This window comes from Corvus kubaryi, unplaced genomic scaffold (genome assembly GCF_017639235.1).
Source record: "Corvus kubaryi isolate FWS band 111438036 unplaced genomic scaffold, C.kubaryi_AGA036_p1.0 138, whole genome shotgun sequence".
Lineage (NCBI taxonomy): Eukaryota > Metazoa > Chordata > Aves > Passeriformes > Corvidae > Corvus > Corvus kubaryi.
The window spans coordinates 20,283,696-20,308,145 of record NW_024580672.1 but is presented as its reverse complement, the minus strand read 5'-3'; the positions used below and the strand labels follow the sequence as shown (position 1 = coordinate 20,308,145).

The window sequence follows — 24,450 nt, the reverse complement described above, 5'->3', positions numbered from 1 at the left end:
CAGCTGACTCCCACACATCGTGGCCATGCTAAAGATCCCACTTGAACTCCATAAGCACCAGGAATTGATCCTGATTAGAGCACAAGATGAGCACACGGACAGGCAGCACTGTGCAGGGACCCAGCATGGTCCAGGTAGTTGTGGACATCCCAAAGCTGCCTCTCCCTCCCTGTTTGGGGCCATCAGCAGGCTCAGCATCAGACAAATCCACTCAATTTCCAACATCACTGCTCATACCACTCCTAATGCCCCCAAGCAGGAACGGGGGAGCTTGATGAGCTTGATTTAACCTACATGAGGGGAGAGCAGCTTCTGACCTTCCAGGGTGTGACAAATGCCAAACCCAGCTAAAGTGGCAAAAGAAACTTCTCAGAGCCCTTCTTGGAGGGGCTGGCAGAGCAGGCAGGGCAGCAGGGAGCAGATGGAAGGCTCAGTGTCCCCTCCAGCTGTGTGTCACACAGGCTGTGCTGCCAGCGCCTGCTCTGCCAGGGAGCTGCCACAGCACACAGGCACTGAAGGAAAAAGTCACAAAAAGAAACTTCCAAGCCCCCAGTTAAAAGTGGACAAATGAGCACTGAGCTACCACACCAGCCTTACCAGAAGACGGATTTAAGCCCACTCCAGATCCAAACAACCATTTGGTCACCCAAATGATCCCTAAATCTCCACCCAGGGCACCCACCTGGCTCCAGGCACGCCGTGAGCACCTGCCCAGGGGAGAGGCGGATGTGAGGGGTTTAATTTCAGCCCTGAGCTGCCCCTGATGCCTCAGCAGCTCTTTGAACTGACCTTTACCTCGTTCTGCTGGAGCAGGACACGGGGCTGAGTGACAATGTCCCACAATGCAATTACCATGCGTCAGATGAGCCGGTCCCTTACAAATCACCTCGAACTTTACACATCTGCTGGCTGTCAGCATCTGCCAGGCTCACTCACCCGAAAATAATGAAAAAACTCTCATTATTGTTCCATAACAGGTAAAGTGTTAGGACAATTATTAGACATCCTCACTGACCTTGTGCAGACTTAGCCAACTGCCCTTGCCAACCTTTATGGGCAGCCTTTGGGCACATAAAACACAAAACCTGGTTCTTTCAGATGATGTAAAGGTTGTGACACCCGTAGGAAAAGCAATGGTCCTGGAATCTGGGCTGGGAACCATCACTCCTTAAATTCACATTATCCTGCACATGGCTGAAGTGACTAAGGAAAAGGTGTAAGGCTAAACTTCAGATTTCCCATCTTTCCCCACTGTCTTTTGCAGTGAAGGTTCTTCCTAAGACAGGAGCAGGGGGAAAGCCCTGCCCACAGCCAGAGGTCCTGTGCAGATGGGCGGTGGGGCAGAAAGCAAAACCCTGGAAGAGGCAACAAGCCTGAGCTTGGAGACTGTCCAACATCAACTTCAAAGGGGCTTGGAAATGAGCTACATGAGATTTCCAGAATTGGCTTTTTATCCTGCTTTTGGTTTTTCAGAGTGCTTTGGGGTTTTTTTTAATTTCAAAGAAAGCATGTTGAGCACTTTTGCTATTTGACTCTTTGGCATCAGTGGACAAATACCAGTGTGCTTCAGTGTAAACCTGTCAGCACTCTAATACTTTGTCTGGAACACAGGGAATCAACAGCACCTGCAACCAAACCACAAAGTAAAAGCAGGACTTGTGCAGCAACACCATCCTCCCACCTGGGCAGGGCTAATATTAGTGCCCTCTGCAAGGGCCAGGGTGCTGGTGCTCCAGGTAAAACATCTAAACATCTCCTGATCTTGCAGGCTTTTCCCAGGAGAACCTACCTCCCTGGGAGCATCACACACACCTGAGGATGCAAAAGGGTTTTCTGGCTCAGCACTGGCTCAGAGCAATGACCCCTTCTGGGGTCCAGCTGTGGAAATGCCTGCTGGGGGGACAGTACATTTGCTCTGCTCAAAAAGTGTATTTTGTGGCAATCATGTGCTATCTTCTCTCTGCAAATCTGTAATCCTGCCATTCCAGTGGCAAAGTCATTATTTCAGAAGCCTGGGGGAGGCCATAAGAGCCTTTGCCCATCCTTACACGGCACAAGCCTCTCCAAATTCCATGGAAACACTGAATTCCCTGCTGTTTTTAACTCAGTGGGTTCAATGCAACCAGAGGGCTGCAGATAAAACTCCAGGTTGTTCGTTCTCTACCCCAGTGCCCAAAACTTCTCGTTCCTCTGATTTCTGCCATCACAGCACATCCAAACTGCTTAAATCGTACTGTCACGTCTCTGATGCCACTTTGGTCCCCTGATCTCTGGTGTTTCCCTTCACTGATGTCCTGTCATTGGTCCTGAGTACAGCCAGACTCATTAAAGCCCTGGTTCTCTGGTGATCCAACTTTCTGCTCCACGTAGCAAGGCTGCCCTGACAAATCCTTACACATGGCACTTTTTGGCCCCAATCCCTCTTGCATTCCTGTGCCTGAAACTCATCTCTACATCTGCTATCTCCCGAGCACAATTTCCTCTCCAGACCCATATGGCTCACCTCTCTCTAAATATAGAAGGGGATCATTTGGAGGCAATCCAAAGGAGGGATTGCAAAAGGGATTAAAAAATAGGAGGGCATTACCTTTGCACATGAATAAAAGCAGATTAATAGGCACACATGAAGGAGCCACAAGAAAGAGGCCAATGCTACTTAAGGGTGGGCAAGGGTGACATAAGGAAGGGTGCAGTTATAAAAGTAAAGACTCTGGAAGCATCACTCCGAGACAGTGTTTGACAGCAAAAACTGGAAAAAAAAAATCACTAAATTGTAGCTGAAAGCACAATTAAAAACCCACCAGCACCTTTATTTAGGTATTTTGATAATGTAGAATTTTTCAGAGGTAGAAAGAAATCCTGGAAGTTGCACACTAAAACAAACACAAAGTCTGTGCTGTCATGAATTCTCTGCAAAGGCCGTCAAGTACAGCTGGATACCAGAATTACTGCACAAATTATCCGGCACCATAAATCATAGTCCACCTCCCTGAAGAGCAGGGAGGACAACAGATCTGCAGGCAACAATGCACACAACAGAGAAATCTAGAATTCAGTATTTAATAAAAATAACATGTGCTTTTGAAGGGAATCTGCAGAAAGGAAGCACAAAGCAGAATACAAGAAAAATCTCTCTGGTCCATTAAGTTCAGTTACAAGATGCATTTAAGGCTGCAGATTACCAAATCAGCTTAATGTATTACACCTAAAAGACTTTAACCACATTGCAAGTGGTTCAATAAGTAAACTCCAGTAGACCTTAAGTAGCTGGTAAATGTCCACTTTGGGAGCTGTCAAAGAAAAAATCAGATCTTTGGGAATTCAGTCAGCATGAACCGGTCTGGAATATATTTATTTACATTAAGCAAAATCTTTTTATAGACAACATAGTGAATGCTACTCCAATAGCTTTCATTCTGTGCAAAAAGAGGGGTCCCTGCCTGTGGCAGGGGGTTGAAACTACATGATCTTTAAGGTTGCTTCCAACCCAAACTATTCCATGATTCTGTGAAGCTGCTAATTAAAAATTAAAATTTTTAATTTTTAAAACTCCATTAAAAATTAATTCAAAACCAAGTTATCTTTGACAGGGTTGAATTCTCACTTTGTACACAAACAGCGCTTGTTTGTAAAGAAGGAATTCTATTTCTGAGACCCTAAAGGTTAATGATGTGCAAGCTCCAAAAATGCAAGCACTTACTCCTGCAATTTGTGCAGATAGCAGGTGAGCACCCACAACTTCAGGGACACAGATCTTTTTAAAGAAATAATGAACACTGCTAATTAGGAAAGCAAATATGGGCTAGGAACACCCACTGCTCTCGGCACACTGAGACCACAGCTAATGTTACAAACTGGAGAGGAGCTGAGACAACTCTGCACCCACTGAGGATCAGTTCCTGGCTCCCTTTCTGGCTCTGCCAGGGAACAGCTACATGACAATAGAGAAGAGCTTCATTTTTTGTGTCTCTGCTGCTTCAGGAGGGCAGTGACACCTGGGTCACTGGGTTCCTTCGGGTAGAAAGCACAAAGAGAGTCAAGTACAAAAAACAAATGAACAGATATTTACACAAGAGTCTGTATAGTTTACTTGAAGGTCTCTTTCTAGGAGGAACAGCTCCTTTTCTATCACATGTCCCGAAGGCACAGCAAGCCTTGGAACTCTGAACATCGGCACAGCCTGTGCTAAGCCACGCTATCTGCTGTGATAACAAAGATTTCCTACTCCTTGTGGCACACACACTTCCAAAGGGCTCTTTGTGAGCTCCCAACTCGTCTGAACCCCCACACCCTGAATTGTTTTACAGTCCCAGTTCCGCTTGTTCTCCTCACAATCTTCTCCTTGTTAGACTCTCCAGGTATTTTATTTTACCAGGACTGTCCAGCTGCTCCCCAGCCTCCCTGCTCCCCAGATTTCCGCTGCCCTTTTCAAGGGCTCTGTACAAAGCTGTGCTAACAGATGCACTATCCCAGCCCAACAACAGGATGTTGTAAACGTCCAGCCACTGTGTGCTTTTCATATGGATATGCTAATGGACACACTATCAGCACACAGCTGTAAATGCAAATGCCAGAGCACAGCCTGAGCATCTTTTATGGATGTTTAACCACCTTCTGTCTTGTAAGGGACCAGCTCCCTGCTATTTGTAAGATAAAAAGCAACTAGCTCACCTCGTGTCAGTGCTGTGTAAATCGATTAAGACAATAACAGCACGGCACTGAGGCTGTTAGGGCTGGCTCCAGGAGAAGCCTTTAAGTCACCGATGGCCTTTCTGATCTTGTCCATGGGCTTTCAGATCTGCTCCAAAGCATCTGTCAGTGAACTGCACGCGCTGGGAAGAGATGGGTGGAGTTTTACTAAACTTTCTCAAAGATATGCCACAGTAAATTAAATAATCAATAAATATTATCTCTTAAAAGTTTAAAAGGATATATTATCGAGCCACTTTTGGATTTTTTTTTTGCCACCCACTGCTCTAAAATCCCCACCTAAAGATAACATCAATAGTCCCTGGAGAATTTAGAGACATTCCTGGCTCCTGGGTTAAGCCAGGGGTGTCAATACCCTTTGGCACATGGGTGCCTGGCTGCCACAGGCTGGATGAGTAGCAAGGATCCAGATTCACCTCATCCCTTGGGCACAGGATAAGCTCTGCTCTGCTCAACCAACACTCCTGGAGTTCACCTTCTCAGCCTCCAACCCACCAACCCCCTCTCAGAGTGCACTGGGTCCTACACTAGTTCACAGGTAGGATTTATCAGGGCTGCAGGTACACCAGCAATAAATAAAGCATTCCCAGCTGTTACACTTAGCGTTTCACCACAGGTTATACCAACTATTGATGCCTTCCTCACGAGGGTCTCTACAGCACTGGGAAGTTATTGAATGTCACCTTGCTCAGGGTGTTCCAGTGTCCATCAGCTTCTCTGGCCATGTTTCTGCTCCATCTGACTGTAACGTTAGCTAAAAACAAACAAACAAGAGGGAAGCACCCCTCTGCAGCCATCACAAAGAGAAACCAGGCCAAATTCTGCTGGCAGAAATTACATTGCTGCTCTCTCAAACACCAACTCAAATAACTGCACAGCAGAATTCAGCTGAAAAAAAGAGAAATAATGCAGCAAATGTAGTTTTAAGAGGTCAGAATGGCTTCAGTCACACGAAACCACTGACAAATTAGTATGTTTACTTATCATTTTTATTGGAGTGTACTATATGTTGTTACACTAAGGTAATTGCTGTAATGGGGGAGATGATGTCTGAAAATAAGAGGTCAGCTGTCATGTTGTACGAGTCCTTATCTGTACTATGAGTTATCAAAATGGTGTTTAAGATTTCTGTTGGACATACATATGCACTAAAAGATGTTAGACAGCTTTTTTAGCAGAGGACCGCAGCAATTTGAATTAGTTATAAAATTCCTTTCTATATGCAATTTTGACTCTTTAATTGATTAAAAAAAAGGAATTAATTAAAAAAGAGCTCCTTTTAGCTTTGATCCATCTGCTTGAAACGACCCAGCTGTACTGTGATGCAGACACAAATATTAATGACCAACTGGCAATAGGATAATGAGTCAATAAAGATTTTAAATGGTGTGAGCCAGAACAATTACTAACCTAATAGGCAGATAAATAAGCCTACTTGACTTTACCCAAGGAAAATGATTATTCTTCACCACTTACATTGAATGACCTGAACAAAGTGGTTTGGTGGGGTTTGTTTTCCCTTCCTGGCACTTTTCCGTTCTGCTGTCCCCAGTTCCCACAGCTACGACCACTGCTTCTCCACTGCTCACCAAATCCTGCCCAAATGAGATCAGCCTTTCCTGCACAGCATTCCAGAGACAGTTGCTGGATTGCATCTCCAAACTCTCCTCAAAGACCCCTGCAGCCCCTCCTTCCACACAGGCAGCCAGGTCAGATTAGCTGCCGAGGGTTTCCTGTGACTAAAAAGGGCTTAGACATTTCCAGGACTTCCAGAGAAAGCTCATAATTTCCTACATTTAGCCCAAGGCCAGAGTTTTACTGTTGTTTCATCAGCATATTTCTGATGCTACTGTAAGTTAGACTGCAGTTTATGTGGCCTCCATGCAGGAGGTTTCAGCAAATGCAGTGACAAAGGTTATTAAATAACAGCCTGCAACCCGGCAGAAAATGAAGTTTAAAATCTAGGAGCAAAAAAAACAATGTCAAAAGCATCTGGTGATCCACAATACAGGTATTATTGAATATGTCCTGGTTTTTAAAGGAATGATCTGATCTCTGACAGCAATAATGCAGTTGTTGTTATTTATGCTTGGTTTGGCCATGCCTGGAGGCCTTGGCTATAATCTGGGCTGTCCCAGGCTGTGCTCTGCACAAGCACAATCCCTTGAAAGAACCACGTTCCACAGGATTTCAATAGAAACAACTTTTCCCTCTGCCTAGTTTCACTGAATTCCCTTGGAATGCTACTCTCCCCTTGGCTGTCCTGGCATCTGCAGCTTCCCCTGGCCAGCTGAGCACCACAAACTGGCCAAGAGCCTCAGTAAGCCTTAAACTTACTTCAAATATTGCTCTCTGACAGCACTGGGAACTCTGATCCATCTGATAACACCTCCTGTGCCTCCTACATGTGTATCAAGAAATACGAACAAAGACACAACTATGCAAAAAAAAACCCAAAAACAAAAAACCCAAACAAACAAAAAAACCCCAAGCAGCAGAGTTCTGTTATTACCACTTCAATTGGATCATCTCCAGTTCTTCCTTTCCACGGTGGTTCCACCAACACTTAGGCACATATTTAACTAACCCATTATGATTAATTTTACTGGTTTCAGTATTTCTTCCTGCGTATTTTCCTGCCCAATAGTGCACTTGTCTCACGTCTGTGCTGAGTGACCCCGGAGGACAGAAGCTGCAGAGGTGCTCACCAAGCAGCACTGTCAGTATTTCACACGGGATCAGAATTTAGACATTTAAAACATTTTAAGTGGGGTACATGCAGCAGCACAGAATCACAGAAAGGTTTGGGTTGGAAGGAACACTCAAGTTCCAATCCCCTGAAATGGGCATGGACACCTTCCGCTATCCCAGGTTGCTCCAAGCCCCATCCCGCACTTGCCACGTGAAACAGATCTGGATTTTCTGCAGTGTGTGAGTGAAACACCATACACAGCCAAAAGGCTCTTCCAGAAATTCACAACCACACAATCAATACTTGTCTTTAAACAAAGTTCTCCCTGCGGCCACTGCTCTCCCCTGGCCCCATCCTGCTCCTCTGGTCAAGCAAGGCCAATACAGACACACTGCTGAGTCAACCTAATTAATCAAAGTTAGTTAAGTTAAAGTTACTTAGCTTGTGTTACCTTCACAGCATCACCCAGCTAAAAGTGAAGGAGTTCCCCACCTGTGGGCACTGGGAGTGGCTAACCAAGACCACGCTTTGCCTTTGAGTCACTTCCAAGCTGGGCAATCATTAACCCCAGCACAGAAATTCTCCATTACTGAGTTGCAAATTCCCTGCAAGAAGTCCCAGCTAATTTGACAGCAAAGTTAATCAATTTACAGAAGCTCTGTGTCTGTGTGGGTAATATTTAATAAACGCTTACCAGGGGATAGTGCCAGATCTCTCACCCACTGCCAGCTCCTGCCACATGTGCAGTGACAGCAGCCAACACAGAACCCCGCGCCGTGTGCCTCCTGCACCGCCCCTGCCTCCTCTCCCCATCAGCCCAGGCTCTGCGGGCTCCCTTCACCTAAATAACCCTAAAAAGCACCAAGCTAACCCCCAAAAGCTCCCTTTTCCTGTCCGGGCCTTACACAGCACAGCAGGGGCTGGACTCCAACCACCTTTAGGAGCTGCCCTTCGGTGCAGCCCCAAGCCCACGCCGCGCTTTGGGGACTCCCCCTCTCCGCGGGTCCCCCCGGCCGCCTCCCACCCTCCCACCCACCTGCGCACGGCCTCGGCCGAGCCGGCGATGGGGACGCCGCCGTCGGCACCGCTGTCGTACAGGACCCCGCTGACATCGAGCAGCAGCCCCCGCACCGCCCGGGCCCAGCCCCAGCCCGCCATGGCCGCTCCGCTCCGCCCGCCCCGCTCCGCGCCCGGCGCTGCCGGGAAATGCAGTCCCGGCCTCCGCTCCGCCCCGGGAATCCGAGCCGCTTCAAACGCCCGGGGCACGGGGAAAAGCGCGGAGCAACTGCGGCTGCGCCATCCCTGGAAGCGTTCAAGGCCAAGCTGGGTGTGGAGCAACCTGCCTTAGCGGGCTGTATCCCAGCCTATGGCAGTGGAGTGGAATTAGACGATCTTTAACGTTCCTCCCAACCCAAAGCATTCTATGATCCATATGACAACCAAGAAAAAAAACCTTCCACTGACTCATCGTATAAAGAATTTTACAAACACAGATAAGATTTTATCAGCTGTGTTCCAGCTTTACAGATAGTATTTTTTTCCCCCAAATATCTTCTCCTCGCTAATGCCATCAATAGCACACCACGACTGCCAGAATGTATAAGGAGCTGTGGGGGAATTATAGTCCATTTTGTTTTAAGAAAAGCAGAGGAGCCTTGGCAGCATTGATTTGCATCACCGCTTCTGGAATAGCCTCTGGCTTCTCCCTAAAGATAATATCTAAACTGTGAAATTCATTAAATAGACTCAGAAATGGATCAGGTTATTTAAAACAACATTACTAATGGCACAATATCTCAGCTGTCTGCAGCGATAGTGAACATTGTCTTGGATAGTGTTATCAGTCCAGGACACCCGCTATGAATATTGATCCACAGCTTGTTACAGCCATCACTTGCCGTCAGGACAGGTCAGGGTTGAAACCCACCTAGCATCAAAGCAATTTAAAGACAGCACTTGGGCTGAATTTTAATGCCTGAGCTGGGAAACGGACCAACTTCAGAGTGCTGGAACTAATCCGCGAGTGTGTGCCTTTCCACATGCATGTATGTTTGCAGGTTGTGTGTATACACATGTGAAGATGATGATATTTGAAGATGTCTGCTAACTCACAGATTAATCTCAGTGCTGCAATTTGCCTTCTCGGCTCCCACAGACCCAACAACTCAAACAGAAGTATTTATAGTCTCACATATACCAGATTTTTTGCCTAGTTCACCACTTCCTGCATCCCCAAAACCAAGCTTTAGCCACCTTTAGCCTGTGTGTGTGAAGTCCTCAGGCCAGAGCTCCCTTTTCTTCTACATTCTTGTGGTAGTCTACCCCAGAAGCCGGTGCCAAATGGGCTCTTGGATAATGAACACAATTTCAATCACATCTCCCTTGCACATCATCATCATCTCCTCTTCTTGCTCTCCCCTTATCTTAAGGCCTATGCCAAGAATTATTTGTGAGCCCAATTCTGCTGAGGCTTAGACAGCTGTGAAGAGAAGGAGGGCTGTGCTCTGCATCGTTCCATAGGAATAGAAGCAGGGGGAGTAGCGGATTCCTATTGAAGGCTGCCCGCCCTGCCTGAAGGATGCCTTTCCCTAATCTATCTAATGATTTGTGGCACTGCCAAATGCTGAACTACTAAGGAGAGGGAAAAGCATCCCCTGAACAGATACAGGTGTGCCAAAATACACTGCAAACACGTTTTCAATAAGCAGGGCTGGCTAGAAGTGGTGACGGGGCTGGTGCACGGTGGGGAGGCTTGGCCTGCTGTCACCTACCCTGTCCCAGTTATAGGTATGAACAGGCAACAGAGTGTTTCCCCCCAGGACAAGGAGGGTTGCTCAGGGGTTTGCTCAGGGGGCAGGAGCTCCTCCAGCATAGGCAGGCCTCAGTTTCCCTCCATACTAACTGGGAATAGTGTGAACACCACGGGTGAGTTGCAGGAGTTTGGCCCAGAGTCTGAACCACACTGATTCCAAGCTGTTCCCAAACAAAAAGCTGCTCGTTTCTCCCTGAGGACCAGGCAATAGCTTCACATCTCAAACAGTGGCTGCTGGCACAGGGAGCACCTGGAGCTTGGATCCTGCCCAGTGCAGCAGAGGGATGCAGGAGCCATCCCTCGTCTCTGGGTGCCTCTGAACACAGGGCTCACCCCGCTGGACTCGCACGGAGCGGGGGAGCTGCAGGTGGCTCAGCAGAGGGTGAGGGGACAGGCGCAGTCGGTGGCTCTCCGGGCCCTGGGGAACATTAGCTGCCGTCGGTGCAGCCGCATCTCTGCTCCGGCAGAGGACCCGGCTCTGGTGCCAGCTGCTCCTGGCCGCCCCCGGCCCACCTCTCTGCGCGTTTCCCCCCCAACCCGGGGCAGGTAACGGGAAAGCCCCGTCGCCGGGAGGCTGGGATGGAGGGAGGCGCCCGCTGCGCCCCCGCGGAGCCAGCGCGGCGGGGAGGGGGCGCGGGGGCGGCGTGCCAATGGCTGCGCTGCCCCCTCCTCTGCCCCCACCCCGCCGCCGGCCCCTCCGCCTCCCCGGCCGACCCTCCTCCCCGCCGCTCACTCCGCGCCGCCAGCGCCGAGCGTGCGGCTCGGGAGCGGCCCGGCTCCGCGCCCGGCGCTGCGCTCCGCCGGCTCCGCGCTGGGAGCCAGCAGGTCTCCGGGAAGCGCGGAGGGTGGGGTGGGATGCCGGAATGCCCGGACCGCGGGGCCAAGGCGGCCCCCATCCATCATAAAATCTCCTTCTCCATCTTAGACATCCTGGATCCCCAGAAATTCAGCAGAAGACGCGAACCGGCCGCGGGGAGCTGGGGCAGCACCCCCCGCTCGGGCGAGCGGGAGAAAAGTTTGGGAAGAGTTGAAGTAGGAAAGGACGCTGCTGCTCCCGGCAGCGGGAGGAATAAACTAGAGGCACATGGTAGGAACGCGCTCGAGTTTCTCCGGCCGGCGCTGGCGGGGGCGCGCAGGTGGAGGCGCCGGCAGACGGGGACCCCCGGCCCCGCGCCCGGCGGGACGCGCTCCCCGCTCGGGGTCCCGCAGAGGCGAGGGAAGGGGGGCTGGAACTGGATTTTAAGTCTTGATGATGCAAAGGGAAAAGTTCTCGATATCCGTGTGCCCTGCCCGGCTCCTGGAGTGCGGAGCATCCTCTGCCGCCCGAGCAGGAGGGCGCACATCAGGGCGCGCCGCCGTCCCATCCCGGCGCCGGACGGCTCTTACCGAGGCACCGCACGGGTTTTTCCCCCAGCAAGGGCGGCCCCCGGGCGCTCCTTTCCCCGGGGCCGCAGCGGTCGGCTGCCTCGGCCCGCGGGACGGCCGGCTGGGTAATTGCTCAGCCCGTCCCCACCGGAGGATGCCTTAGCTCCCGGTGATCGATATCCTATTACCGACTCCCGCCTATCTCCTGCCCGCAGCTTGCAGGTGCCCACTTCAAACCTCCTTCCCCCGGCCTGATCCTAATATTGTTCGATTAAAACTTACCTTTAATAGATGACATCTATCGATCTGGCCTTCGCAAATCTGAAACTCCATTAGCGCAGGGATGGGGAGGGGGGGAGGGGATTTATTTCGCTTCAGAAGGGGACTTTAATAACTTCTTTTTTAATTGGTAAGAAATCCATATCGACGGCTTCCCCCCTCCCCGCCGCGGATGCGGTGGCACAGCGGGGGACGCGGGGGGGTCTCTGGCACGACGGGCGGAATTTTTCTCCCCTTTATTTTATTTTATTTTTAATGATTACTCTTATGTTGGGGGGAGGGAGGGATGTGGGAGCAGAAGCGCGGGGTTCGGAGGGGGGCCGGGAGGAGAGTGCGCTATCCCCTGACGAGCCCCGCGATCTCACCTAGATGTGCACGCCCCGCCGGAGAGCGGCGCCGAGGACGCGGGGCAGGAGCGCGACGAGGAGGACCCGAGCGGGGACGGGACCGGCACCGGGAGCCCGCCCGGGCCGGAGGAGCCGGGCTCGCCGCGGAGCGCCCGGCGGCGGCGGGCAGAGCCGGGCTGCGGGAAGCCGCGGCGGGCGCGCACCGCCTTCACCTACGAGCAGCTGGTGGCCCTGGAGAACAAGTTCCGAGCCACGCGGTACCTGTCGGTCTGCGAGCGCCTCAGCCTGGCGCTGTCCCTCAGCCTCACCGAGACGCAGGTGAAGATCTGGTTCCAGAACCGCCGCACCAAGTGGAAGAAGCAGCACCCGGGCGCCGACGGGGCGGCCCCCGCAGCATCCCCCGCGGCGGCGGCGGGCGGCGGCAGCCCCAGCCCGCCGGGCCCCGCCGCTCTGCCCTTCCAGACTTTCCCTTCCTACGCCGCCGCCAACGTGCTGGTGCCGCCGGCCGCCCCCTTCCCGCTGGGCGCTGGCCCCGTCGCGCCCTTCCTGAGCCCCGCGTACCTCGGTCCGTTCTACGCCCCGCACCTCTGAGGCGGCAGGGCCGGGGCAGTCCCCGGGAGCCGGGAGCGCACCTCAGCCCTTCTGACCCAGCGGGGAACACCGTCATCGCTTCTGCTGCTTGCATGGCGATTAGAAGTGTAAGAAAGTTGATTTTTCCTAGGCGTCACGGCAGCATGCTTGACTTTGACACACAGAGAAAAAAAAACCCCACTGTAACCACTGGATTTTATTAGCACATTTGAGATGTAATTATAGGTGTTGGAGATGGGAAAAGTAACACTCTTACACACGCCTGACACTAATTCCCTGCAGATTCTTCTCCAAGTTCATTGTTAAGATGCTCCTCGTTGCTGTTCGGCTTGCCAGCACATGTCTGAAGCCTCGAGGGCTCGGGAGCTGTGGCACTCGTTAGCACTGCAGTGATCCTGATGCTGATGAGGGTGCAGGCGGCCGTGTCGAATCCCAGGGATGCTCGCCAGTGAAGACGTCCCCAGGCTCTGACTGTGCTCATGGGACTCTACTGAGCCCTGTCTGACCCACGTTTCATTATCGTTTCTGAAAACTGCCAGTCGTGTTCTTGGCACCCTACCTGGAGGAGAGTTTTTGTTTGGGAAGGTGCAGGAAAATGCAGCTCCGTGTCATCAAGAGACAAGAAGGAAATCTGCCTGGTCAGTGGGAAAGACTTCAACTGCTGCTCATGTCCATGGCCTCTCTTCCTTTCCCTGCAGTTCATTCCCAGTGACTTCACAGGTTTTGGATAAGAAGTCTAAAGATCATTCTTTTTGCAGAGAACAGTTGTTCTTGTAATAACACAGCATTAGTGCCAAATGAGGCAGAAAAGAAAACATAAATCAGAGAAAATTATTACATTATTCATTTCTTTAAAAATGGGGCATTTGTGGTAGAAAGTAAGTAAAACACAGAATTTCCAGCATGCTGAGACCTATTTTCCATAACAGAGAAACACACGCTTTTTCTGGTTTTGCTTTTTGGAGCATTTGTTAGAAGGAAAATCACATTTCATTTTCATCGTTACAAGCACCGGAATGAAAAGGAATTTTAGCTGGGGGCTCATCTGTCCCTGAACAGACGGGAAGTAATTGGTTTAAAAAAATCTGTTTCATGCAGTTTTACAAATTATTACAACACAGTATTCCAGACTGTATCCTCTTGGTCTCTGACAATGCTTTAAAGTACACATTGGCTCTCCAACCAAAAAACGTAGCTCATAAATCCTATCTAGCTCTTGTGATGGTCTAAATAAAAGGAGTTTTTAAATTATTCCCCGTTTAATTGTTTTTAATTGTCCTTGGATGAAGCACTGTCTTCTTTGTGGACTATTTGCCCACCTGGTGTGGATCTTGATGGTCCCTGTGTTGCATGTCAGTGACTGTGGGTGATACTTCATCTCCTCCGGGCTGGCTGTGAGGAGATGATTGATGGGACAAGCCTCTCTCGCAAAAATCACCCTCCTGACTTCCAGCTTTGCAGGGATCAAGAGTGTGAGAGCCACAGGCCTAAGCCTGGGCCAGCTGAAGTGACCTGAGGTTGTCTTTCCACAGTGAGAGGAGGAACGCAGTGTCTTCTCAGTGATTTGCAGAGCTATTAACAGAATACAAAGTTCACCTCAGGTCATGGGTTTGGAAGTCATAACTGCCGTATGAATTTGTTTACTTGCAGGTTAATTAAAGTAACCTTTTAACCTTAATTTAAGTTAGAGTTACAAAAGACGGGGTCATTTCAGCTGCTTGGGGTGCATCCAGAGCTGCCTTCCTTTCTGGCCGGGCAATCAGCAGTCCCTGGAGTCTGAGCCATCAGGTCCCCCCACTGCTGACAAACTGTGTGTCCATTTCTGTCCACCTGTGGGCAGTTAAGAGCTCAAGCCCTGCAGGAAGGGAAAGGCATTCCTGCAGGCTGGTCTAGTCTATTTTCTCTGCCTCAAGTTAGGACTAACTAGACTTAAATCCTCTTGACTATTCGTGGCCTCCTACTTGTGATTGTCATCAATGTTCATGCAAAAAAGAGGTCTTGATATCACTTTTCTGTCACTCTAAGAGGTTCCCAGAGCATGATACAGTTGGTTATCCACAGTGTACTGAGATCCCTGGTAAAAGACAGGCTTGTGCCCTGGTATGGTCATATGGTTACTTCTTTTCCTTAAGAAGTGTAAATCGTACCAAAAAAGCCAGGAAATGTTACAAGTCAAAATAAATAGTGTAAATTTTCTCTTCCTTTAAGATGTGGTTTTTGCTGTTCATAAACCTTTCAAGTCTCTGCACTGCCAGCAATTTTGCCTTTGCCAAAACTGCAACTGTACAGGAAATTTCGGTTCCTATGCAAGATGCTCTAGCCTTTCTATTTTCCTATCACCCTGTTTAGTCACTTCTAGCCCAGATTCCCAAAAAATGTTTTACGGTTATTTCCAAAGAATATAGCAGTCATGGTCTCCACTTTGCATGACTTGCACCTCTGCATAGCATTGGAAGGGGGATACAAACCAATGGGATGCAGATTTTGTGGCTCTGATCTTGGGCCACCAAAGCTTTCCTGGCTAAATGCTTCCAAGCCCTTCGGACAGACCCTTCCCTCCCTGCTTTGTTGAGTGGGGGCTGCTTGGGTCGGTGATTCTTGTTAGAGATGTGGTGACTGGGAACTTATTCCAGCTGAGGTTCCAAGCAGTCCTGGGAACAGCACTCGCTGTCAAACATTGTGTTGAACGGATGAGGCCATTTGCACTGGTAACACTTCTGGAAATGCCCCACTGAGTATCCATTATCTCTAACAATTCTGAATAAAGATTTGTGCAATATTTTCAGGCATAGACAGAAATTGACTTTACTCACAGCTGAATATAGATGTTAAAGGGAATCACATGTAAGTCCTATGTGTAAAAAGCAAAAAATGCATCTATATTAAATTAAAAGAGCTTTGAATTCAAATGATCCAGAGAGAACAGGAAAGTTAGAAGCCTCCCTCATTCCTGGGCAACCTGATCTAGTGGGTGTTGTCTCTGCCCATGGCAGGGAGCTGGAACTTGGTGATCTTTAAGACCCCTTCCAACCCAAACAATTCTGTGATTAGGCACCTGACAGTGTCTGCAGTGAGCAGGCGGCAGCAGCTGGGTGTCAAACTGCCCAAACTACTGCCAATTCTGAGTCCAAGAACTGCAAAATCACTTTGGAAACCGAATTCATTTAACCTGATAATGAAACAAGTACATGGAGGCACACTGTGACATCACAGGGAAAAGTTATAAATGTCAATTGAACCAGACTTTCAGATCCGTACTTAAGAAAAAATACCCACAACAATTTGTGCAGTTGGGTTTGCAAAGTTAGAAGAATACAATGAAAAATTAAATACATTGAGGAACTAAAGATAAAATGTATTTATTGACAGGTCAGTGACCAAGCAATTTGTTGAAGGAAATCAATGTGATTTGTTGTGTAATACATGACTGGAAAATTAAACTAAAGTCTATTCCTTCCTAGCAATCTCTCCCTTATTCTCTCTCTCATTATTATTAGGACATCTATAATAAGATATGTGCTACCTACACACAGGTTCTTGAGGTGAGAACAGACTCCTCTGTTTTCCACCTGTGGATTTTTCCTCACTGAAGTCAAATAGGACCATAGAGAGAGAGCCAGAGATGACCCAAGACAAGGAGCAGAGAGAACTCAGAGGTCTCCTACTCTTCCTGCTTCTGGCAGAACTGTTCCTTCATAAGAGAGGTGACCACTGATTTTTCTGGTCACAGTGGAGCATGTGAGTCACCTCCTGGTGGCAGCAGAGGTTGAGAAGTACATGGCAGTGACCTCTGGCAGGTGTCCTTTTGGCCATCCATGAGCCCACCAAGTGGTCAGGTGACTCAGGAATGAATGAGAAGTGTTGCTGTGGTCCTAAACACCTCTTAGGAATGAGATCAAAGTCTGATTTTCAGCAGCTTTACAACTCACAGGCAGACAAGACATCCTGCAAAATATTTGGTGGGTGAGATACTCCTGAAGAAAAATTGATAATAATGTTCTTGCACCCCTAGGCCTGAACACTGTTTTTGTTTTCCAGTATGACCCTGTATCAGCGGAAGTCACCTTGCTCAAATCTTTACAGCACTTTGTTTTCATGGCATACTCACGCTGTGGGCCCCATTTCTGGTAGTGCACTCAGTAAAAGTTTCTGGGAAGATAATGATGTACAACTAATTTATGAGCTGCCTGTTACAGGTTTGCGTTGTGCTCTCAGCTGGCATCCTCACCGTGTTGTTCACAGGAGCTGTTCTGTGGTGGCTGTGATTCATGTAGCCTGTAGCAACACCACCACTGCTTTTTACTGTAGCACAAATATTAAACTCCATTTCTCTTAGATTTTCCCCTTCAAACACGGAGTGTTTCCAAGTTATCTTCTTTCTCAAGTTGATCATGTCTTTTTCTGTGTTCTGTGTAATGCCACAGGAAAACTGTAATTAAAAATGTGGCATTCCATGGGGCTTAGGCACGCTGTAACACTGCAGAGGGATTTTAGCAGTATTCAAGATTTGTGCTTTTCCACTGAGCAGCCTCTGACAGACTGGAAACACTGAGTAGTACCAGATCTATGTACAAGATCAATAAAAATAAAAGATTTTACTCCTTTCTACACATGCTGATTTATTATAGTAGCTTTGATCATAAACAACTGCTGTTGTTTAAAGAACGATGCATTAAACATTTATTTAAAAAAAAAGAGAATATATGAAATCACATACACTTTGCAAAATGGGAACCTTAAAAGATGTCAGGTTTTGTATCTGTGGGTCTCTAAGAACCTGACACAACAAACTGAGAGTCAGCTAAGTTGAAACCTTGTCCTATCAGGTGAGGTCAGTTCTGTGATGATGTCCCAACATCCAGTACCTCCTGTGGTGTTTGTGGGTAGCTGTGGATTGACAGCATTCCTTATCATCCAGTCCCTTCCATGGAATTACCCAGCAAGTCACAAGTATTGGTGAATTCAAGAAATGCTGCAGTTCACTGAGATTGCTCCAGAAGAGCAACTAATCCTAGAACAGTTTGTGTGGGAAAGGACCTTAAAGATCATCTAGTTCCAAATCCCCTGTCATGGGCAGGGGACTCTGATAGGCAAGCTGCAGAGAGCAAAGAATGGATTCAATTCTTTACTAGTTTATTTGTCCCTTCTATGGAACAGGCACTTAATAGTTTAAGAATAGGTAATTTCTGTCAAGGTCTTCCGGAAGATTCCTTCCTTTTGGCAATATGCTTTCCATATTTCCATATCTCAAGCTGTATGGTTTTTGAAAACAATTATGATGAAAGAAATTGTCTTGAAACAATGGATAGAAAGCAAATTCCTTTGTCCTAAGATACATCAAGAAAACCTTCAATTTTCTGAATTATCTAATATTCTAGAAAAATCTAAGGATAGCTTGAAGTCCTGACTGGGGAAGTGCAGGAGTACCAGCACATCATCCTGGGGTAATGAGAAGTGGCATGTGATGCAATAGGTCACCTTGCTGATCTTTCACCTCAGTGCCGGCAGGTTAAAGCCTGACCTGGTGCAGGCATTATGTAACTTGTCCAGTGGCTGACCACAGCAGCCCTGAGGTCAGAGCTGAGTGTTCACCATTTAGCAAGGTTGGCAATCCTGGCTGCAGCAATGTCACACTCTGCAACAGCGGGGCCAGTGGGATGTGTCATGCTGGAATTTTGAGAAGTTTCCCAGCTCCTGAGATAAAGCATATCCAGATGTTCAGTGCTCAATCCTGAGATTAACCAAATTGACAAGGTATTTATTCTTATTACCCAGTTAGATGTATTTATGTTCATTTTCTGTGTGCTCTCAGAGCTGCCATCTGGGTCAGATTTTCAAAGTCAGGAGAACATGTAAAGGAGTTTTTCCAGAAATCATTGTTCTGATAAAATCCAAGAAAGAAGATTGGAATTTAGGAAGCACCAGGTCCTCAGGATCCAAATCAAAATACATTTGTTCAAGGAAGAAGCAAGATCACATACAAGGCACTTGAAAGCCTGAAATTTAAATCAAGTCTCACTCCAATTTTCTTTGGATTTTTTATTTTAACATTTCTGAGTTTTATGCTAGAAAATGCCAGTAATAAAGCTCTCTTAATCTGTCTTGGGAAGCTAAAAAAAGTTGTTTTTCCCAAGCTCTCTCCAAGTCGTGTCTTCTTGGCAGTATGATGCCCAAGGAATGTGATACTCAGAAGAAATATGTGTAGAAAGGCTCTCTTATTTAATTAACTACAAGTTCAAGGAACGAAAGAGCTTATAATTTACCTTTGGGTTTCACATGGAAATAAAATGTCTCACCTCATTTGTGGAAGGCTCTGGATGTAGGTATTGTTGAGTTGCAAAGGAAAATAACAGTGTAAGTTCAAACATGGGGAACAAAGCCTAAGTGAGGAGACAGCAATTTAAACTTCTTTGATTCTATAATGCAGTTATCTATGCTGTCATCTAAAAAAGTATAATGGAAATCTTTGTACAATAAGCCAACAGACAAATCAGGGAGGATAAGTATGAACTATAGCTCAAGGTTTATACTGCAAAAAGAACATCAGCTCTCAGGGTTGTTTGTGGTGCTTTAAGCTGGGTTAACTAACACCCATCCAATAAAACAGCATTATTCTGAGGGGGCTGTGCTATGCTTTGCCAAACTATCTTGAAAGATACGAGCTAAAAGAGAAATGTCTAAGTGGACTTGAGAGGCAGATCTGCTTTGCACACATTACAATTTGTTGCTGCACTGTTCTGACACACTGCACTGTGAAATATTCTAGCCCTGCTGCAGGAAAGACTAACGTTTCTTGTCCTGCAAGATATGTCTTAATGTAGAGTTCTACTTTCAGTAAATAACCAGAATAACACAATCATGGGCCATGGCAAGCCATTTTTCTATATAAGGCACTATGAACAATCCAATAATCCCACCCTGTGTCTGAGAGCATTGTTCAAACACGCCTGGAGCTCTGTCAGCCTGGGGGCTCTGACCACTGCTCTGGGGAGCCTGTTTAAGGCCTGACCACTCTCTTTTCCTAATATCCAGTGTAAACCTCCCCTGACACAGCCCCAGCCATTCCCTTGTTCCTGTCCCTGGTTACATAGAGCAGGGATCAGTGCTGCTTGTCCTCTGCCCCTCATGAGGAAGCTGTAGGGTGCTCTGAGGTCTCCCCTCAGTCTCTTCTTCTCCAGACTGAACAAACCAAGTGACCTCAGCTGCCACTTGTATGGTTTCCCCTCCAGACCCTTCATCATCTTGGTAGCTTCCTTTGGTCACTTTCCAGTAGCTTTCTATCTTTCATTGTCAAACTGGGACTGAAGGTTGAGCTCCCCAGGGCAATGTTAACTGCAAGGTTTGCCTTCAAACCTGCCTTTGACTCTGAAAAGTGCCTATTTCTCATTTTTGCTGAGTGGCAGCAGAGTTTCAACAGGAGAAGAAAGGGTGAAGCCTATCCCTGTGGCTTTGCTACAGGTGGGAAGAGAGGTGGGACTGTCCTTGTGCCAGCTCTGTAGATGCGTGCTGGTTTTAGGTAATGATGAACTTGGACCTCCTGGCTTGGGTGAACTCCACATCCAGCCTGTGCTCTGGGGTGAGGAACTGCCCCACGCCACTGAAGAATTGAACACTGGTGCCATGGGGCAAAACATCAGCTCTTAAAGAACCCTGGACATTTCCTGCAGCATTCCTGAGACAGTGTTTAACTCGAGTGAGGGTCCTGCAATCCTGCCAATGCTTGAGCAGCATGTGAATCCCTGGCACACGCTGAGCTTGTGCAGCCAAACCGACACACAATTCCCTTTTATTTACTCTACCTCTAAATAACCACAATAAGTGGGATGCAATTCCTCAGTCTCTTCACATGCCTAATTCCCAACGACTTCAATGAGCATTTCTGCCAGAGACAGAGCTGCGGAATTACTCCTAACAACTGGCATGACTTAACTTGTTCCTCCTTATAACTTTATGGTTTACTTACATGTCAAATTGTATTTTCTGGATTAGCAGAATGAATATAATAACCCTCCTTCTTCAAGTAGGTCAGAGTTTTCTTTTGTTCTGCAGGGCAAATTACTGTAAAATATGAACATTTCGTGTATTCTCCTTTCCACAGTTTGGTTACTGTCATGTGGAATCTTTTAGGTATCCACAGGTAACTAAATAGTACACATCAAGCTTCTGCTTTCCCTTTTTCGTTTACATGGAATACTATATCTAGCTGAGAGATATCCCTTCAAGATCTACAGTAATAGCTGCTACTGTGCACAATGTGAATGGTTTAAAATTCCAACTTGATAGCATTTAAAGAAGAAAAGCGGATATTTTCTATGTCTTGATAATAAGTACCAAAAACAAAGGAGGAAGTAAAGTGAGCCATGATGCTGGTCCTATATAAAACTCATCAGGCTTACATTAAACAGAACTTTGAAGGCACTCTCAGGTCTTGATTAACCAGATTCCACTTTGCGAGTTATTTCATATTTATACTTTTTCATCTCAGAAACAGTCTGTATCAGCTTTAAAGAATACATTTACTTATAATGTCTGTGCATTCCATATTATGGCTGTATCTTCTTCTTTCAGACCTTACAGAATCCAAAAGCAAGCAAGCCCTTTCTTGCTTGCGGGTTGCTTGTTTGTTTATTTACTTGTTGTTGAATCTCTGCCTTCCAGACAGGGCTCTGCTGTTTTCCTGCATGTCTGGCTTCTGAAATTGCCTCTTGGGGCAGTTTTCCTCCAGCTCCATGAGGTAGAGCTGAACCCGAGATTCAGCACTTCAACTGATCTTGGTTGCCTTTAGTTTGCATTCTTTATATTTTCAGATGTATATTTCCCTTATATGACAGGTGCTACTTAATCTTTTGGACAAGCTTTGTTCTTTCTATATTTTTCTGCTTATTCTGAAAAGAAAAGGCTGGATGAATCTTAACCAAGTTGGAGGTGACCTTAAGAACAATAGCATTTAAAGGCAGGTGAAAGGCAGCTCTTGAGTTGAGTCTATGGAAGATGAAAGGGATGTAGCTCCCAGCATGTTATTTTTGTGGCTAAATAGGTAGAAGGCATCATTAGCATGACTTGAGCTAACAGATAAGAGATCTGCCATGATAATGAAATGCCAAAGTAAAAAACAATCCAAACTTAAACCTACGTTTCTTATCTGGGAAAATCCCATTGATCTCATGGATTGCAAACCCTGAACCGTGTCCTATAAGGCTATTTAAGAAACGTGAGCATGCAACTAACAAAATTATGCATTTTTTTTCCTTACACCAGAGATTGTAGAATCATGTCTTGAGCTGGAAAGGACATTAAAGATCATCCAGTTCCAAACTCCCCTGCCATGGGCAGGGACATCTTCCACTATCCCAGGCTGTTCCAAGCCCTGTCCAGCCTGGCCTTGGACACTGCCAGGGATCCAGGGGCAGCCACAGCTTCCCTGGCCACCCTGTGCCAGGGTCTCCCCACCCTCACAGGGAGGAATTTCTTCCTAATATCCAATCTAAACCTACTCTCTGTCAGTGGAAAGCCATTCTCTTGTCCTGTTACTCCAGGCCCTTCTCCAAAGTCTCTCTCCATCTTTCTTGAAGGCTCCTTCAAGTACTGGAAGGCCTCAATTAGGTCACCTCAAAACTTCTCTTTTCCAGGATGAACAATCTCAATTCTCCCAGCCTTTCCTCACAGCAGAGCTGCTCCATCCCTCTGATCAACCTGGTGGTTTCCTCTGAACTCACTCCAGCAGCTCCTCATCCTTCCTGTGCTGGGATCCCAGAGCTGGATGCAGAACTCCAGGTGGGATCTCACCAGAGCAGAGTAGAGGGGCAGAATGAGCTGGGACAATGTGTAATACTCAAAGCAGAGAGGTCACCGCTTATTCTCAGCCTTAAAATGTTAGGCTTTTCACAAAAAATCATAGCTTCATCTGGAAATAAAGGGGTTTCAATTGCTCCCAGATAATAACTGCCCCCGGACTTAAGAAACTGGGCACAGTACCATTGTGTATTCATTCAGCAGTCATGACTCCGAAATGCGTTTTGCAATTTAGCACCTAAGGCACAATCTTTTGGTGCTTTATGAACTCATCTTTGGCAGCAGATGTAGGGCACTATTTGCTGGCAGAATTGGGCTAGTAGGAGACACAAACATATTAACAAATTGAGCTCTCTGCGTGTTTATAAAGAGCTCAACATCATCTGTTCTCCTCCCAGCCCTTGCTGCATCAAGCTGACTGAACATTGGGAAAATTTTCTCCGAGGGTGTTGTTCTCTAAAGGCGTAAGCGGTGCTGCTCCCTGACATCCAGGGTTTGAGCAAATCTGTTAGAAGATATGACAAGATTTGGGAATATTTTCAAATGGCTCGCTTTAGTGAGGGGAAGATATGCAAATTCTCTGTGTGTCAAGTGGGATACCGTGGATATCATGTTTTCTTTGTGGAAGAAATAAATTCTTTTCCAGCATTGATAAATTTGTCAGGGCAATTTATGGACAAAGAGCAAGAGGCACCCAGAAGTCATCACTGCTAAGACTGAGGGGTTTTGTGGTTTGGTTTTTTTGGGTTGTTTTGCTTTTTTTTTTCCCTAGTGAGGTGGGTACAATAAAAAGTGAAATATTACTTGTTTTCTTCTGTAGTCTGGTCTTGTGAGATCCAATCTGGAGTGCTGGAGCAAGCCCAGAGGAGGCCACAGTGATGATTACAAGGATGAAACACTTCTCTTATGAGTAAAGGCTGAGAGAACTGGAATTGTTCAGCCTGGAGAAGAGAAGGCTTCAGAGAGACCTTAGAACCCCTCCCAATGCCTAAAGGGGCTCCAAGAGAGCTGGAGAGAGACTGTGGACAAAGGCATGGAGGGACAGGACAAGGGGGAATGGATTCACACCACCAGAGGACACGGATAGATGGAATATTGGGAAGGAATTCTTCCCTGTGAGGGTGGTGAGGCCCTGGCACAGGTTACTCAGAGCAGCTGTGGCTGCCCCTGGATCCCTGGCAGTGTCCAAGGCCAGGCTGGACGGGGCTTGGAGCAGCCTGGGATAGTGGAAGGTGTCCCTGCTATACCTGGCAGGGGTTGGCATGGATGGGCTTTAATGTTCCTTCCAGCCAAAACCAGTCTGTGATTCTTTTGGACAAAACCAGCACGTATTTATGAAACACACCTCGCAGTTCCACTTGAACGTCCTGATCTTCTGGTTACAAAACGCTCTCCAGGTGTAATTTAGCTCGAGGAAAGGTCAGGTTTGCGCTGGTTCGTTCCAGCCTGTCCCTGCTCACCTGCTGGTCCCAGCTCAAAGCTCCTGGTCAGAGCACACTGGGTGCTCCTGGACCTCACTCCCCCCACATTCCCCCCTTTTCTTCCAAGGCAGCTGAGCCTGCAGTTCGGGGTTCCATCAATGCCCTTCCATGTGGAGAAGGGCAGGGCACGGGTTCGCTGGATGGACCGCGGCGGACTGGGGGGGGAAGATTGGTACGTGTAGGCAAAAACACCTGGCACAGGAGCTCCATGAGAAACTCCTTAGCGACCTTAGTGTATCCCTGGCTGTTATTTTGAAATGTTTTCTGTTAGCCATATGAAAAAAAAGATCGGGAAAAAGCTCATGCACATCTTTTGTGAAGAGAAAGGTCAGGGCTGGGCACACACAGAGCACTTGTCATCACATCCCTGGGGAACCTGCA

General features: G+C 47.5%; 2 protein-coding genes across 3 annotated transcripts in view; one reads left to right on the top strand and one right to left on the bottom strand.

Annotated features, from left to right (window-relative positions):
• LOC121660275 (phospholysine phosphohistidine inorganic pyrophosphate phosphatase) overlaps positions 1-8,623 on the bottom strand; it is a 72,732-nt gene extending 64,109 nt beyond the window's left edge. For both annotated transcript variants that reach the window (XM_042019541.1, XM_042019542.1), the window contains exon 1: positions 8,439-8,623. In XM_042019541.1, the coding sequence (XP_041875475.1) occupies positions 8,439-8,560 (122 nt within the window). In that variant the 5' untranslated portion in view covers positions 8,561-8,623. The remainder of the gene's footprint in view (positions 1-8,438) is intronic.
• Positions 8,624-10,793: 2,170 nt separating this feature from the next.
• Positions 10,794-14,997, top strand: NKX1-2 (NK1 homeobox 2). The gene is made up of 2 exons (XM_042018516.1): positions 10,794-11,301; positions 12,228-14,997. The coding sequence occupies exons 1-2, from the start codon at positions 10,794-10,796 to the stop codon at positions 12,794-12,796; spliced, it is 1,077 nt and encodes a 358-aa protein (XP_041874450.1). The 3' UTR covers positions 12,797-14,997.
• Positions 14,998-24,450: the final 9,453 nt, after the last annotated feature.

What these genes read in the sequence shown, in the direction of transcription:
- NKX1-2 (XM_042018516.1), top strand. Translation starts at nt 10,794, where the DNA reads ATGGAGGGAGGCGCCCGCTGCGCCCCCGCGGAGCCAGCGCGGCGGGGA. An exon ending in GAATAAACTAGAGGCACATG is followed by an intron (nt 11,302 to 12,227) that starts GTAGGAACGCGC and finishes GATCTCACCTAG; the next exon opens with ATGTGCACGCCCCGCCGGAG.